Source organism: Salmo salar, chromosome ssa18, assembly GCF_905237065.1.
Source record: "Salmo salar chromosome ssa18, Ssal_v3.1, whole genome shotgun sequence".
Taxonomy (NCBI): Eukaryota; Metazoa; Chordata; class Actinopteri; order Salmoniformes; family Salmonidae; genus Salmo; species Salmo salar.
The window spans coordinates 28150858-28168850 of NC_059459.1; the positions used below are offsets into that span (position 1 = coordinate 28150858).

At 44.5% G+C, this 17993-nt stretch overlaps 1 protein-coding gene across 9 annotated transcripts in view; it reads right to left on the reverse strand.

Moving 5' to 3' along the window:
- The window catches only part of LOC106577220 (zinc finger MIZ domain-containing protein 1), a 239501-nt gene that overhangs the window by 34930 nt on the left and 186578 nt on the right, over positions 1 to 17993 (reverse strand). For 7 of the 9 annotated variants that reach the window (XM_045700990.1, XM_045700991.1, XM_045700988.1 and 4 more), the window contains 8 exons: positions 12902 to 13016; positions 12376 to 12575; positions 12051 to 12255; positions 11543 to 11830; positions 11130 to 11312; positions 8459 to 8527; positions 8109 to 8271; positions 3365 to 3575 (listed from right to left, as the gene is read on the reverse strand). In XM_045700990.1, the coding sequence (XP_045556946.1) occupies positions 3365 to 3575; positions 8109 to 8271; positions 8459 to 8527; positions 11130 to 11312; positions 11543 to 11830; positions 12051 to 12255; positions 12376 to 12575; positions 12902 to 13016 (1434 nt within the window). The remainder of the gene's footprint in view (positions 1 to 3364; positions 3576 to 8108; positions 8272 to 8458; positions 8528 to 11129; positions 11313 to 11542; positions 11831 to 12050; positions 12256 to 12375; positions 12576 to 12901; positions 13017 to 17993) is intronic. The other 2 variants (XM_045700993.1, XM_045700992.1) reach the window with 1 other exon arrangement.

The following is a 17993-nucleotide window of genomic DNA, read 5'->3' on the forward strand; positions in this document are numbered from 1 at the left end:
TGGTTAATACCACCAAGAACCTCACTGTGTGTGAGGTGGATACTTTAGTTTCAAAATAGATTTGGTTAAGACCACCAAGAACCTCACTGTGGATACTTTAGTTTCAAAGTAGATTTGGTTAAGACCACCAAGAACCTCACTGTGGATACTTTAGTTTCAAAGTAGATTTGGTTAAGACCACCAAGAACCTCACTGTGGATACTTTAGTTCAAAATAGATTTGGTTAAGACCACCAAGAACCTCACTGTGGATACTTTAGTTTCAAAGTAGATTTGGTTAAGACCACCAATAACCTCACTGTGGATACTTTAGTTTCAAAGTAGATTTGGTTAAGACAACCAAGAACCTCACTGTGGATACTTTAGTTCAAAATAGATTTGGTTAAGACCACCAAGAACCTCACTTTGGATACTTAAGTTTCAAAGTAGATTTGGTTAAGAGCACCAAGAATCTCACTGTGTGTGAGGTGGATACTTTAGTTTCAAAGTAGGTTTGGTTAAGACCAACAAGAACCTCACTGTGGATACTTTAGTTTCAAAATATATTTGGTTAATACCACCAAGAACCTCACTGTGTGTGAGGTGGATACTTTAGTTTCAAAATAGATTTGGTTAAGACCACCAAGAACCTCACTGTGGATACTTTAGTTTCAAATAAGATTTGGTTAAGACCACCAAGAACCTCACTGTGGATACTTTAGTTTCAAAGTAGATTTGGTTAAGACCACCAAGAATCTAACTGTGGATACTTTAGTTTCAAAGTAGATTTGGTTAAGACCACCAAAAAAAAACTCACTGTGTGTGAGGTGGATACTTCAGTTTCAAAGTAGATTTGGTTAAGACTACCAAGAACCACACTGTGTGTGAGGTGGATACTTTAGTTTCAAAGTAGATTTGGTTAAGACTACCAAGAACCTCACTGTGTGTGAGGTGGATACTTTCGTTTCAAAGTAGATTTGGTTAAGACCACCAAGAACCTCACTGTGGATACTTTAGTTTCAAAGTAGATTTGGTTAAGACTACCAAGAACCTCACTGTGGATACTTTAGTTTCAAAGTAGATTTGGTTAAGACCACCAAGAACCTCACTGTGGATACTTTAGTTTCAAAGTAGATTTGGTTAAGACCACCAATAACCTCACTGTGTGTGAGATGGATACTTTAGTTTCAAAGTAGATTTGGTTAAGACCACCAAGAACCACAGTGTATGTGAGGTGGATACTTTAGTTTCAAAGTAGATTTGGTTAAGATGACCAAGAACCTCACTGTGGATACTTTAGTTTCAAAGTAGATTTGGTTAAGACCACCAAGAACCTCACTGTGGATACTTTAGTTTCAAAGTAGATTTGGTTAAGACTACCAAGAACCTCACTGTGGATACTTTAGTTTCAAAGTAGATTTGGTTAAGACCACCAACAACCTCACTGTGGATACTTTAGTTTCAACGTAGATTTGGTTAAGACTACCAAGAACCTCACTGTATGTGAGGTGGATACTTTAGTTTCAAAGTAGATTTGTTTAGGACTACCAAGAACCTCACTGTGGATACTTTAGTTTCAAAGTAGATTTGGTTAAGACCACCAAGAACCTCACTGTGGATACTTTAGTTTCAAAGTAGATTTGGTTAAGACCACCAACAACCTCACTGTGGATACTTTAGTTTCAAAGTAGATTTGGTTAAGACTACCAAGAACCACACTGTGTGTGAGGTGGATACTTTAGTTTCAAAGTAGATTTGGTTAAGACCACCAAGAACCACACTGTCTGTGAGGTGGATACTTTCGTTTCAAAGTGGATTTGGTTAAGACTACCAAGAACCTCACTGTGGATACTTTAGTTTCAAAGTAGATTTGTTTAAGACCACCAAGAACCTCACTGTGGATACTTTAGTTTCAAAGTAGATTTGGTTAAGACCACCAACAACCTCACTGTGGATACTTTAGTTCAAAATAGATTTGGTTAAGACTACCAAGAACCTCACTTTGGATACTTAAGTTTCAAAGTAGATTTGGTTAAGACCACCAAGAACCTCACTGTGTGTGAGGTGGATACTTTAGTTTCAAAGTAGTTTTGGTTAAGACCAACAAGAACCTCACTGTGGATACTTTAGTTTCAAAATATTTTTGGTTAATACCACCAAGAACCTCACTGTGTGTGAGGTGGATACTTTAGTTTCAAAATAGATTTGGTTAAGACCACCAAGAACCTCACTGTGGATACTTTAGTTTCAAAGTAGATTTGGTTAAGACCACCAAGAACCTCACTGTGGATACTTTAGTTTCAAAGTAGATTTGGTTAAGACTACCAAGAACCTCACTGTGGATACTTTAGTTTCAAAGTAGATTTGGTTAAGACCACCAACAACCTCACTGTGGATACTTTAGTTTCAAAGTAGATTTGGTTAAGACCACCAAGAATCTAACTGTGGATACTTTAGTTTCAAAGTAGATTTGGTTAAGACCACCAAAAAAAAACTCACTGTGTGTGAGGTGGATACTTCAGTTTCAAAGTAGATTTGGTTAAGACTACCAAGAACCACACTGTGTGTGAGGTGGATACTTTAGTTTCAAAGTAGATTTGGTTAAGACTACCAAGAACCTCACTGTGTGTGAGGTGGATACTTTCGTTTCAAAGTAGATTTGGTTAAGACCACCAAGAACCTCACTGTGGATACTTTAGTTTCAAAGTAGATTTGGTTAAGACTACCAAGAACCTCACTGTGGATACTTTAGTTTCAAAGTAGTTTTGGTTAAGACCAACAAGAACCTCACTGTGGATACTTTAGTTTCAAAATATTTTTGGTTAATACCACCAAGAACCTCACTGTGTGTGAGGTGGATACTTTAGTTTCAAAATAGATTTGGTTAAGACCACCAAGAACCTCACTGTGGATACTTTAGTTTCAAAGTAGATTTGGTTAAGACCACCAAGAACCTCACTGTGGATACTTTAGTTTCAAAGTAGATTTGGTTAAGACTACCAAGAACCTCACTGTGGATACTTTAGTTTCAAAGTAGATTTGGTTAAGACCACCAACAACCTCACTGTGGATACTTTAGTTTCAACGTAGATTTGGTTAAGACTACCAAGAACCTCACTGTATGTGAGGTGGATACTTTAGTTTCAAAGTAGATTTGGTTAAGACCACCAAGAACCTCACTGTGTGTGAGCCTGCTGCAGTAAAAGGTTACGTTTCCAGGACTGCAATTGGTCAATATTGTCCAGGGAACGTTAACATCATGGTTGCCATGGATAGGCCATTCTATTAGAAGAAGAACATTTGTAGAGGTACAGAAAAAGAATAAGACTCGAGTCTCAACTCCATGGACGGTCGAATGTGTGTGTGTCTGTCTCTCCATATCTCACCTCCACATGAGGGTCTGATGTACCGACGGTCGCAGGTGGTAGACGTGATTACTGACGGCGAGGTTGTGTTCCAACCGGAAAGGTTCCAATACCACGCCGTCCCGGACCGGGAAGGTCAACCGCAGCTCCTCGTTGGGATTGGCTGATTGGAGCGGAGAGACAGGACAGGAAGATAGGACGTCAGCTTTCCGTTTAAATGTATCTGTGGTATCTGTGGTAGTGGGGTTAGAGTTGTATACTGGTTGATTAACAGTCACACATACAGTAGACAGTGGCTGGGGCACCAGGATATCACTGGCTGGTATTACCCTGACTAACACGTACATTCCTATGGTTGGATGCTATAGGAGTACAGTAGACAGTGGCTGGGGCACCAGGATATCACTGGCTGGTATTACCCTGACTAACACGTGGCTGTACATTCCTATGGTTGGATGCTATAGGAGTACAGTAGACAGTGGCTGGGGCACCAGGATATCACTGGCTGGTATTACCCTGACTAACACGTGGCTGTACATTCCTATGGTTGGATGCTATAGGAGTACAGTAGACAGTGGCTGGGGCACCAGGATATCACTGGCTGGTATTACCCTGACTAACACGTACATTCCTATGGTTGGATGCTATAGGAGTCAACAACAGCCATGTATCAGGGCAGCATGTAGTTGTGATCGGGGTTGGGCTCAATTCCATTCCATTTCCAGTCAATTCAGAAAGTAAACCAAATTCCAAATGTTCCCAATTAAAAAGAATTGAAGAGAATTGGAAATGTAGTTTCATTGTACTTCCTGAATTGAAGTACAATGAGCCTAACCCTGGTGATGTAGTGGACTAGTCGTGTCTCAGTGGCTTTGTTCTGTATCTCATGAAATGGAAATAGAAACATCAATGTCCTGCTAATACTTGTTGGACAGGCTTTGTTGTATTTTCAGCCACAGGTATCTAAAGAGCTACTGACAGCATGGAATAGCTCTGCTGTGTGTGTGTGTATGCATAATTACATACTGTACATTCACTCACACACACACACACACACACACACACACACACACACACACACACACACACACACACACACACACACACACACACACACACACACACACACACACACAAAATATATACAAAAGTATGTGGACACCCCTTCAAATGAGTGGATTCGGCTACTTCAGCCACGCCATTGCTGACAGGTGGATAAAATCAAGCACAGCCATGTAATCTCCATAGACAAACATTGGCAGTAGAATGGCCCGTACTGAAGAGCTCAGTGACTTTCAATGTGGCACCGTCATAGGATGTCACATTTCCAACAAATCAAATTGTATCAAATCAAATATTTTGTCAAATACGCTGAATACAACAGGTGTAGAATTTACCGTGAAATGCTTACTTACAAGCCCTTAACCAACAATGCAGTTCAAGAAATAGAGTTAAGAAAATATTTACTAAATAAACTAAAGTATAAAAATAAATAAAAGTAACACAATAAAATAACAAGGCTATATACAGGGGGTACCAGTACCAAGTCATGTAGGTAGGGGTAAAGTGACTACGCATGGATAATAAACGGGGGGGGGTCAATGTAAATAGTCTGGGTGGCCATTTGATTAGTTGTTCAGCAGTTTTATGGCTTGGGGGTAGAAGCTGTTAAGGAGCCTTTTGGACCTAGACTTGGCACTCCGGTACCGCTTGCCGTTCGGTAGTAGAGAGAACTGTCTATGACTTGGGTGACTGGAGTCTTTGACCATTTTTGGGGCCTTCCTCTGACACCGCCTAGTATATACAGTGGGGGAAAAAAGTATTTGATCCCCTGCCGATTTTGTACGTTTGCCCACTTACAAAGAAATGATCAGTCTATAATTTTAATGGTAGGTTTATTTGAACAGTGAGAAACAGAATAACAACAAAAAAATCCAGAAAAACACAAGTCAAAAATGTTATAAAATGATTTGCATTTTAATGAGGGAAATAAGTATTTGACCCCTCTGCAAAACATGACTTAGTACTTGGTGGTAAAACCCTTGTTGGCAAACACAGAGGTCAGACGTTTCTTGTAGTTGGCCACCAGGTTTGCACACATCTCAGGAGGGATTTTGTCCCACTCCTCTTTGCAGATCTTCTCCAAGTCATTAAGGTTTCGAGGCTGACGTTTGGCAACTCGAACCTTCAGCTCCCTCCACAGATTTTCTATGGGATTAAGGTCTGGAGACTGGCTAGGCCACTCCAGGACCTTAATGTGCTTCTTCTTGAGCCACTCCTTTGTTGCCTTGGCCGTGTGTTTTGGGTCATTGTCATGCTGGAATACCCATCCACGACCCATTTTCAATGCCCTGGCTGAGGGAAGGAGGTTCTCACCCAAGATTTGACGGTACATGGCCCCGTCCATCGTCCCTTTGATGCGGTGAAGTTGTCCTGTCCCCTTAGCAGAAAAACACCTCCAAAGCATAATGTTTCCACCTCCATGTTTGACGTTGGATATGGTGTTCTTGGGGTCATAGGCAGCATTCCTCCTCCTCCAAACACGGCGAGTTGAGTTGATGCCAAAGAGCTCCATTTTGGTCTCATCTGACCACAACACTTTCACCAGTTGTCCTCTGAATCATTCAGATGTTCATTGGCAAACTTCAGACAGGCATGTATATGTATTCTTGAGCAGGGGGACCTTGCGTGCGCTGCAAGATTTCAGTCCTTCACGGCGTAGTGTGTTACCAATTGTTTTCTTGGTGACTATGGTCCCAGCTGCCTTGAGATCATTGACAAGATCCTCCCGTGTAGTTCTGGGCTGATTCCTCACCATTCTCATGACCATTGCAACTCCACGAGGTGAGATCTTGCATGGAGCCCCAGGTCGAGGGATATTGACAGTTCTTTTGTGTTTCTTCCATTTGCGAATAATCGCACCAAATGTTGTCACCTTCTCACCAAGCTGCTTGGCGATGGTCTTGTAGCCCATTCCAGTCCTGTGTAGGTCTACAATCTTGTCCCTGACATCCTTGGAGAGCTCTTTGGTCTTGGCCATGGTGGAGAGTTTGGAATTTGATTAATTGCTTCTGTGGACAGGTGTCTTTTTTACAGGTAACAAGCTGCGGTTAGGAGCACTCCCTTTAAGAGTGTGCTCCTAATCTCAGCTCGTTACCTGTATAAAAGACACCTGGGAGCCAGAAATCTTTCTGATTGAGAGGGGGTCAAATACTTATTTCCCTCATTAAAATGCAGATACATTTATAACATTTTTGACATGCGTTTTTCTGGATATTTTTGTTGTTATTCTGTCTCTCACTGTTCAAATAAACCTACCATTAAAATTATAGACTGATCCTTTCTTTGTCAGTGGGCAAACGTACAAAATCAGCAGGGGATCAAATACTTTTTCCCCCCACTGTAGGTCCTGAGTGGCAGGAAGCTTGGCCCCAGTGATGTACTGGGCCGTACACACCACCCTCTGCAGCGCCTTATGGTCGGATGCCGAGCTGTTGCCATACCAGGCAGTGATGCAACTGGTCAGGATGCTCTCGATGGTGCAGCTGTATAACTTTTTGAGGATCAGAGGACCCATGCCAAATCTTTTCACTCTCCTGAAGGGGAAAAGGTGTTGTCATGCCCTCTTCACGACTGTCTTGGTGTGTTTGGATCATGATAGTTTGTTGGTGATGTGGACACCAAGGAACTTGAAATTCTCGACCTGCTCCACTACAGCCCTGTCGATGTGAATGGGGGCGTGTTCGGTCCTTCTTTCCATGTAGTCCACGATCAGCTCCTTTCTCTTGCTCACGTTGAGGGAGAAGTTGTGTCAGTTGGTCAAATTTAAGCCCTGCCAGAGCTGCCCTGGTTCACTGTAAGTGCTGTTATTATGAAGTGGAAACGTCTAGGAGCAACAACGGCTCAGCCGCGAAGTGGTAGGCCACACAAGCTCACAAAACAGCGTAGTGCATAAAAATTGTCTGTCCTCGGTTGCAACACTCACTACCGAGTTCCAAACTGCCTCTGGAAGCAATGTCAGCACAAAAACTGTCCGTCTGGAACTTTATGAAATGGGTCATCACCGCCATTGGGCTCTGGAGCAGTGGAAACGCATTCTCTGGAATGATGAATCACGCTTCACCATCGGGCAGTCCGACAGTCGAATCTAGGTTTGGTGGATTCCAGGAGAACGCTACCTTCCCCAATACATAGTGCCAACTGTAAAGTTTGGTGGAGGAGGAACAATGGTCTGGAGCTGTTTGTCATGGTTCGGGATAGGCCCCTCAGTTCCCGTGAAGGGAAATCTTAACACTACAGCATACGATGACATTCTAGACGATTCTGTGCTTCCAACTTTGTGGCAACAGTTTGGAGAAGACCCTTTCCTGTTTCAGCATGACAATGCCCCCATGCACAAAGCGAGGTCCATACAGAAATGGTTTGATGAGATCGGTGTGGAAGAACTTGGCTGGCCTGCACAGAGCCCTGACCCCAACCCCAGCGAACACCTTTGGGATGAATTGGAACGCGGACTGCAAGCCAGGCCTAATTTCCCAACATCAGTGCCAGACCTGACTATTGCTCTTGTGGCTGGATGGAAGCAAGTCCCCACAGCAATGTTCCATAATCTAGTGAAAAGCCTTCCCAGAAGAGTGGAGGCTGTTATAGCAGCAAAGGGGGGAATGAGATGTTCAACAAGCAGGTGTCCACATACTTTTGGTCATGTAGTGTACATTTATTAATTCCTGTGTTTGTGTGTGGATGATCCAGTGTAATTACTCACTGGGAGGTGGAAGCGCTGTCATATTTGGTTTCATGTCTGGCGGGAACGGCGGCTTGACATCCGGGTTGGGCGAGAGGTACGGAGGCATACTGCTTCCGGGGGTCATGGGAGGTGTGGGATTACCAGGCACCGGGGAGTGGGGGTAGTTACCTGGCCTGGGGGCCTGCAAAGAGTGGGGAGGAGGGAGGGGAAGGGGAGAGAGGAAAGGAGAGGGAGAGGAAGGGAGGGTGAAAGAGAGAGGAGGAAGAGTGATACGTGTTATTAAAAAACATGAGACATAGAGAATTCAAATAACTCTGTTGGAAGTTCCATTTGCTTAGACAAAGATTAAAAAAGGAGAGAGCACATACCCCGTTGCCTTGACTATATGAGTATACACCACCAGAGAAGTTGCTGTTCTGACCATTGAATGGCTCTTGCTGTGAATGAAACAGACATCAATGAGTAAATGTACAACTGCACAACGGGAAAAGGAGCAAATGATCAAATGGTTAGGTTACTTTACTGTGAGGCGAGTTTCTAGAGCTTACAGGTAAATCTGGAGTGTTACTGTGAGAGAGGTCTAGAGCTTACAGGTAGAACTGGAGTGTTACTCTGAGAGAGGTCTAGAGCTTACAGGTAGATCTGGAGTGTTACTGTGAGGAAGGTCTACAGCTTACAGGTAGATCTGGAGTGTTACTGTGAGAGAGGTCTAGAGCTTACAGGTAGATCTGGAGTGTTACTGTGAAAGAGGTCTAGAGCTTACAGGTAGATCTGGAGTGTTACTGTGAGAGAGGTCTAGAGCTTACAGGTAGACCTGGAGTGTTACTGTGAGAGAGGTCTAGAGCTTACAGGTAGAACTGGAGTGTTACTGTGAGGGAGGTCTAGAGCTTACAGGTAGATAAGGAGTGTTACTGTGAGGAAGGTCTAGAGCTTACAGGTAGAACTGGAGTGTTACTGTGAGGAAGGTCTAGAGCTTACAGGTAGAACTGGAGTGTTACTGTGAGGAAGGTCTAGAGCTTACAGGTAGATCTGGAGTGTTACTGTGAGAGAGGTGTAGAGCTTACAGGTAGAACTGGAGTATTACTGTGAGAGAGGTCTAGAGCTTACAGGTAGATCTGGAGTGTTACTGTGAGAGAGGTCTAGAGCTTACAGGTAGAACTGGAATATTACTGTGAGAGAGGTCTAGAGCTTACAGGTAGATCTGGAGTGTTACTGTGAGAGAGGTCTAGAGCTTACAGGTAGATCTAGAGTGTTACTGTGAGAGAGGTCTAGAGCTTACAGGTAGAACTGGAGTATTACTGTGAGAGAGGTCTAGAGCTTACAGGTAGATCTGGAGTGTTACTGTGAGAGAGGTCTAGAGCTTACAGGTAGAACTGGAGTATTACTGTGAGAGAGGTCTAGAGCTTACAGGTAGATCTGGAGTGTTACTGTGAGAGAGGTCTAGAGCTTACAGGTAGATCTAGAGTGTTACTGTGAGAGAGGTCTAGAGCTTACAGGTAGATCTGGAGTGTTACTGTGAGAGAGGTCTAGAGCTTACAGGTAGATCTGGAGTGTTACTGTGAGAGAGGTCTAGAGCTTACAGGTAGATCTAGAGTGTTACTGTGAGAGAGGTCTAGAGCTTACAGGTAGATAAGGAGTGTTACTGTGAGGAAGGTCTAGAGCTTACAGGTAGATCTGGAGTGTTACTGTGAGAGAGGTCTAGAGCTTACAGGTAGATAGGGAGTGTTACTGTGAGGGAAGTCTAGAGCTTACAGGTAGATCTGGAGTGTTACTGTGAGAGAGGTCTAGAGCTTACAGGTAGATCTGGAGTGTTACTGTGAGAGAGGTCTAGAGCTTACAGGTAGATAGGGAGTGTTACTGTGAGGAAGGTCTAGAGCTTACAGGTAGATCTGGAGTGTTACTGTGAGAGAGGTCTAGAGCTTACAGGTAGATCTGGAGTGTTACTGTGAGGGAAGTCTAGAGCTTACAGTTAGATAGGGAGTGTTACTGTGAGGGAAGTCTAGAGCTTACAGGTAGATCTGGAGTGTTACTGTGAGGGAAGTCTAGAGCTTACTAGGTAGATCTGGAGTGTTACTGTGAGGGAAGTCTAGAGCTTACAGGTAGATCTGGAGTGTTACTGTGAGGGAAGTCTAGAGCTTACAGTTAGATAGGGAGTGTTACTGTGAGGGAAGTCTAGAGCTTACAGTTAGATAGGGAGTGTTACTGTGAGGGAAGTCTAGAGCTTACAGGTAGATCTGGAGTGTTACTGTGAGAGAGGTCTAGAGCTTACAGGTAGATCTGGAGTGTTACTGTGAGAGAGGTCTAGAGCTTACAGGTAGATCTAGAGTGTTACTGTGAGAGAGGTCTAGAGCTTACAGGTAGATAAGGAGTGTTACTGTGAGGAAGGTCTAGAGCTTACAGGTAGATCTGGAGTGTTACTGTGAGAGAGGTCTAGAGCTTACAGGTAGATAGGGAGTGTTACTGTGAGGGAAGTCTAGAGCTTACAGGTAGATCTGGAGTGTTACTGTGAGAGAGGTCTAGAGCTTACAGGTAGATCTGGAGTGTTACTGTGAGAGAGGTCTAGAGCTTACAGGTAGATAGGGAGTGTTACTGTGAGGGAAGTCTAGAGCTTACAGGTAGATCTGGAGTGTTACTGTGAGAGAGGTCTAGAGCTTACAGGTAGATCTGGAGTGTTACTGTGAGGGAAGTCTAGAGCTTACAGTTAGATAGGGAGTGTTACTGTGAGGGAGGTCTAGAGCTTACAGGTAGATCTGGAGTGTTACTGTGAGGGAAGTCTAGAGCTTACTAGGTAGATCTGGAGTGTTACTGTGAGGGAAGTCTAGAGCTTACAGGTAGATCTGGAGTGTTACTGTGAGGGAAGTCTAGAGCTTACAGTTAGATAGGGAGTGTTACTGTGAGGGAAGTCTAGAGCTTACAGTTAGATAGGGAGTGTTACTGTGAGGGAAGTCTAGAGCTTACAGGTAGATCTGGAGTGTTACTGTGAGGGAAGTCTAGAGCTTACTAGGTAGATCTGGAGTGTTACTGTGAAGGAGTTCTAACCTTATAGTACTGTCCCATGGGCATGCCTTGCGGGTGGTACTGGCCTGGTCCCTGCCCCCCAGGCATCCTCTGGCCCGGGTAGTTGGGGGAGGGCATCGGCCTGGAGGGGTTAGAGGCGGGGTACTGACTCTGCTGGGGAGGGAACTGACCATTAGGACCATACTGCTGACCCCCGTAGTTTGGCTGTAAGGAAGAGAGAGGGGGGGGAAGAAGGGAGAGAATGAATCAATAACTTAATGAAAATAAAAAACAGTTTTAAGTGAGGAGGCATTGGTTTTAAGACGAAAAATAAAGGAAATTGACCTACTAGAGAAAGGCATGATAGGGATGTACTATGATCATATTATCTGAAAGGAAAAGCACCCCCCCCACCACACACACACACACACACACACACACACCATCCAACTCACCTCTCCAGGATAAGGTCTCTTCATTCCCTGCATAGGCATGGCCTGCCTGGGGCCTCCAGGTCCTCCGTAGCCCTGCTGGGACATCCTCTGGCCGTGAGCCCCAAAAGGCCCCATGGCTGGGGCTCGAGTTTGGTTCATGCCCATGGGAGGCCCACCCATGCTGGGGTTGTTCATGGCCTGGCCCATGCTGCCCGGGTTCATGCCTCCAGGGGGCCCTCTGGGGCCGGGCTGGTTCATGAACTGGTTGTTGTAGGCCTGAGTTGGGCCCATCTGGAAGGAGGAACACATCTGGAAGGAGGAAGACAGGATGAAGAGTTACAGTTAGGTAGGAAGCTGCAGGTGTTATTAGTGTGTATGTAGTAATTCCTGATTTTTTGCAGGCCCAAAACAGGATATTATAAGTAAATAACTGAAGTTGTTTCTAACTTTTAGTATTATGGTAATGGTGTGTGTACTGTATGTGTGTGCCTGTTATGATAACAGTGTCTGTGTGTGTGTGTGTCTGTACCTGTCCATACTGGTTCATCTCTTTGTTCTGGGTCTCTTGCTGCATGGCTGCCACGGTAGCGGTTGCCGTGGCGGTTGCCGTAGCAGCGGCGGCAGCGACAGCGGCGGCAGCAGCAGCAGCTGCTGGTTGGGTGAAGTCGCCAGGCTGGCGGGAGTGTTGGGGCATCCCCATGCCCCCTGGGGGAGTGTTAGGACCACCTGGATAACTAGATCACGGAAACAACATGAATTAGAGCTGTGTACTGTGTGTGTGAAAAGGTAAGAAAAGCACAGAGAAGAACGATAAACAGAAGGTTAACATCACACGTCTGTGCATGGCTTCTTACCTCCCGCTGTAGCCCCCTCCACTGGGGTATCCCTGCCTGCCATACATCCCCTGCTGCATGTAGCCCTGGCCTCCCTTAGCCGGGAACTGCTGCTGCTGGCCGGAGAACTGAGGGGAGTTGAGGCCTGCCGGACCCCCAGACATACCCTGGCCCATGGGGTTACCTCCTGGGTTCATATGACTGGAGCTGTTGGCCAACACCTGAGGGAAGAAGGTATCCTTGATAAAGCTTTTTGGTTAGACACAGCAAACAGGGTTATGGCAACCATAGAATATGTAACTCTATGATGTCGACTCACTTTCTGGGGCTTGTGATCTTTGATATAGGCCTAGCTTTGGGTGATACACACATAGCGAACCATATTTTGACCGACATCAGAATTCTGAATAAATGTGCCTAGAGGGATTTGGGATTTAGGGTCTATCTTCATCAGGTACCTCAATTACTAGACTGAAATACAAAGGTGTGTTGTGTGTCTAAACATCAAGTAGTGTGTACTGAAGTTTGTGTATGTGTTGTGTCTCACCTGACTCTGTGACGTGTTGGTCACACCCCACACGGTGGTAACCACAGACAATGACCCTGGGGGCTGGTTGTTGTTCTGTTGCCATGGAACCGAGTCGTAGGTAAATGACCCATCACTACAGTCCAAATACAAACACACATATTAACCCGACAGACAGACAGACAGACAGACAGACAGACAGACAGACAGACAGACAGACAGACAGACAGACAGACAGACAGACAGACAGACAGACAGACAGACAGACAGACAGACAGACAGACAGACAGACAGACCCTGTCATCACCGCAGGGCAGATACACTAACATGACAGCCGTGGCTTTCATTTGGCCATGTATGTAACACAACAGAGGATTGCATATCCGCCCAGAAATGTGAAATGTTCTCAGAATTCTTAGAAACATTTGGCCACGTATATGTAATTTGGAATATTTGGCATTAAAACTCCAAACAAATCCAAGGCTAGAATATGACTAACTAGAACATTATGAATAAACAAACTAAACTCTACAGGGAGAAACACCGTGATGTAACAGGGAAGTAACGTTTATGGAGAGGAATGTGTTTTCACACACACACGAAGGCGCACACACACACACACACACACACACACACACACACACACACACACACACACACACACACACACACACACACACACACACACACACAGCTCTGGTGTTGGAAAGGACCTGATGTACAACGTCTCTTCAAGTTGGTAGAACACTTCTCAAGATGCTAGGCACAGAGCACAATTCTGGCAGCCAATCAGACAGAGGTCTGGAATCGGAGCCATGTTTCTTAACTTAACAGCCCACTCCCTCTTTCTGTGTGTGTGTGTGTGTGTGTGTGTCCCTCTCCTCCAAGATAACTCTGCTAAGCTTGCCTTGGCTCACTTTCATGAAGAGAAAAACATACATGTATTTATTCATTTATTTGAGGAGAGAAGATGATAGTCTAGCTTAGAGAGGAGGTTAAATGCAACATACAGTACCAGTCAAAAGTTTGGACACCTGCTCATTCAAGGGTTTTTCTTTATTTTTACTATTTTCTACATTGTAGAATACTAGTGAAGACATCAAAACTATTAAATAACACATATGGAACATTGTAGTAACCAAAAACGTGTTAAACAAATCAAAATAGATTTTATATTTGAGATTCTTCAAAGTAGCCACCCTTTGCCTTGACAGCATTGCACACTCTCTCAACCAGCGTCATGAGGTTGTCACCTGGAATGTATTTCAATTAACAGGTGTGCGTTGTTAAAAGTCAATTTGTGGAATTTCTTTCCTTCTTAATGCGTTTGAGACAATCAGTTGTGTTGTGACAAGGTAGGGGTGGTATAGAGAATATAGCCTTATTTGGTAAAAGACCAAGTACATATTATGGAAAGAACAGCACAAATAAGCAAAGAGAAACGACAGTCCATCATTACATTAAGACATGAAGATCAGTCAATGTGGAAAATGTCAAGAACTTTTAAAGTTTCTTCAAGTGCAGTCGCAAAAACCATCAAGCGCCATGATGAAACTGGCTCTCATGAGGACCGCCACAAGAAAGGAAGACCCAGAGTTACCTCTGCTGCAGAGGATAAGTTCATTAGAGTTACTAGCCTCAGTCTTCATGGTCCAATTGCTGCAAAGAAACCACTACTAAGGGACAACAATAATAAGAAGAGACTTTCTTGGGCCAAGAAACATGAGCAATGGACATTAGACCGGTAGAAATCTGTCCAAATTTGAGATTTTTGTTTCCAACCGACGTGTCTTTGTGAGACGACGAGTAGGTGAATGGATGATCTCCGCATGTGTGGTTCCCAATGTGAAGCATTGAGGAGGTGTGATGTGTGGGGGGGCTTTGCTGGTGACATGGTCTGTGATTTATTTCGAATTCAAGGCACACTTAACCAGCATGGCTACCATGGCATTCTGCAGTGATACACCATCCCATCTGGTTTGAGCTTAGTGGGACTATCATTCATTTTTCAACAGGACAATGACCCAACACATCTCGAGGCTGTGTAAGGGCTATTTGACCAAGAAGGAGAGTGATGGAGTGCTGTATCAGATGACCTGGCCTCCACAATCACCTGACCTCAACCCAATTGAGATGGTTTGGGATGAGTTGGGTCCGCAGAGTGAAGGAAAAGCAGCCAACAAGTGCTCAATAAGACTGCATTCCAGGTGAAGCTGGTTGAGAGAATGCCAAGAGTGTGCAAAGCTGTTATCAAGGCAAAGGGTGGCTACTTTGAAGAATCTTAAACATAAAATGTATTTTGATTTGTTTAACCCTTTTTTGGTTACTACATGATTCCATATGTGTTATTTCATAGCTTTGAGGTCTTCACTATAATTCTACAATGTAGAAAATAGTAAAAATAAAGAAAGACCCTTGAATGAGTAGGTGTGTCCAAACTTTGGACTGGTACTGTAAGTAGGGACGAAACGATTCACAGATAAGCATCGGTCCCCGATTCAAATGTTTAAGATAAGAGTGCATCGGTCCGTGGGAGCCCAAACCAATCCAAATGAAGTATGCATCAGTCAAAAAACCCATTCAAACTTTACTAAATCGGCAGTTCACTGTTTGTTACTCAGACTGTTTTATTCTAAAAATACCTCTTATCTGTTGTGACTGAATTGATGCGTCCTCTCCTTCAGTTTAGTAGCCTATACAACTTTTATGCATGAAACTGCATATGACTGTCAGATAACAACTGTGTGCACAGTGCGGGACACACAGCTGCTCGCGCCAAAGAGAGGTAGGCTTATCCCTGTTCTAATAGGCTATCCGTACATCGGGCACCTTCAGCATTTACATGCTTGTAAAATGGCTTTCGCAATGTCAAATCATAGGCTTTATTAGTTGAGTGACAACCAATGTAATTTGCTGGGTCAATGTTACCAAATGCACTGTAGAAAATTGTGTTCCACCAGAGTTGTGTAGCCTGCCAGAATGGACGCACCGACAACGATGAGACAGCCTATAGGGAGGTCAGAGACCTGGCAGTGTGGTGCCAGGACAACAACCTCTCCCTCAATGTGAGCAAGACAAAGGAGCTGATCGTGGACTACAGAAAAAGGAGGGCCGAACAGTCCCCCATTAACATCAACGGGGCTGAAGTGGAGCAGGTCGAGAGTTTCAAGTTCCTTGGTGTCCACATCACCAACAAACTATCATGATCCAAACACACCAAGACAGTTGTGAAGAGGGCACGACAACACCTTTTCCCTCTCAGGAGACTGAGGGAGAAATGGGTACCCAGATCTTCAAAAAATTCTACAGCTGCACCATCGAGAGCATCCTGACCAGTTGCATCACCACCTGGTATGGCAACAGCTCGGCATCCGACCGTAAGGTGCTACAGAGAGTAGTGCGTACGACCCAGTACATCACTGGAGCCAAGCTTCCTGCCATCCAGGACCTATATACTAGGCGGTGTCAGAGGAAGGCCCAAAAAATTGTCAAAGACTCTAGTCACCCAAGTCATGGACTGTTATCTCTGCTACTGCACGGCAAGCGGTACCGGAGCGCCAAGTCTAGGTCCAAAAGGCTCCTTAAAAGCTTCTACCCCCAAACCATAAGACTGCTGAACAATTCATCAAATGGTGACTCGGACTATTTACATTGACAACCCCCCCTTCTTTGTTTTCACACTGCTGATACTCGCTGTTTATTATCTATACATAGTCACTTTACCCCTACCTACATGTACAAATGACCTGACTAATCTGTACCCCCACACATTGACTCGGTAACGGTACCCCCTGTATATAGCCTCGTTATTGTTATTTAATTGTGTTACTTTTTATTAAATGTTCTACTTTAGTTTATTTAGTAAATATTTTATTAACTATATTTGTTGAACTTCATTGTTGGTTAAGGGCTTGTAAGTAAGTTCTACACCTGTGGTATTCGGCGCATGTGGCAAATAACATTTGATCTCACAGCCAACTGCTGATTGGGGTTTTCAATCACTCAGATTTAATTTGACAAGTTAATCAGTGGGTGATTACAGGTAAAAAGGAGTGGACAAAAAACATACATTTCCCTCACCCCTAATCTGATAGTGGGGTGGTAGATGCCCAATGGCTCAGTTCAAGTGCCTACACTTGAGTTGGGCCTCTCTGAGTTGGGCCTCTCTGAGCTGGGCTTCTCTAAGCTGACGTGTGTGTGTGTGTGTGTGTGTGTGTGTGTGTGCATGCGGGTGCGCGCGTGTGTGTGTCAATTACAACTGTGTGTGTAGGCCAGTGGAGGCTGGTGGGAGGGGCTATAGGAGGACGGGCTCATAATGGCTGGAATGGAATATTTGGAACGAAGTCAAATGTGGTTTTCATATGTTTGATCAGTTTGATACCGTTCCATTTATTCCATTCCAATGAACCGTCCTCCTATTTCTCCTCCCACCAGCCTCCACACACAGTTGTAATTGACACACACACGCGCGCACCCGCACACACGCACGCACACACACACACACACACACACACACACACACACACACACACACACACACACACACACACACACACACACACACACACACACACACACACACACACACACACACACACACACACACACACACGTCAGCTTAGAGAAGTCATCTCAGACAGGTCCAGCTCAGAGAGGCCCAGCTCAGAGAGGCCCAGCTCAGAGAGGCCCAGCTCAGAGAGGCCCAGCTCAGAGAGGCCCAGCTCAGAGAGGCCCAGCTCAGAAAGGCCCAACTCTTGAGCGCCCATCAGCAGCAGATACGAATTTAAAATGGAAAATGAATGTGTTCATGCAACAAATGTTAGTGCATCAAATTTGTTCCCCCTATCAAACTGAATCGCACCGAATCGTTTCAAACTAAAACCTAGCGTTCCTGTATCATATCGGAGCCCATGCATCTAGCTGCGTATCAAATCGTTTTAGCTCAACATTGTTTAAGTTAACATGATCGATCCAGTTTAAACCAGAGAACCAATGAGAGAACGTGTGTTTACATGAAATGTGTTCACGCCTGTAGTTCTGAATATGACAATGTATCTCTATGTGTCAAACAGAAAACATGGGACAGTAAAGTAGGCAACCCACAAGCTGGCAA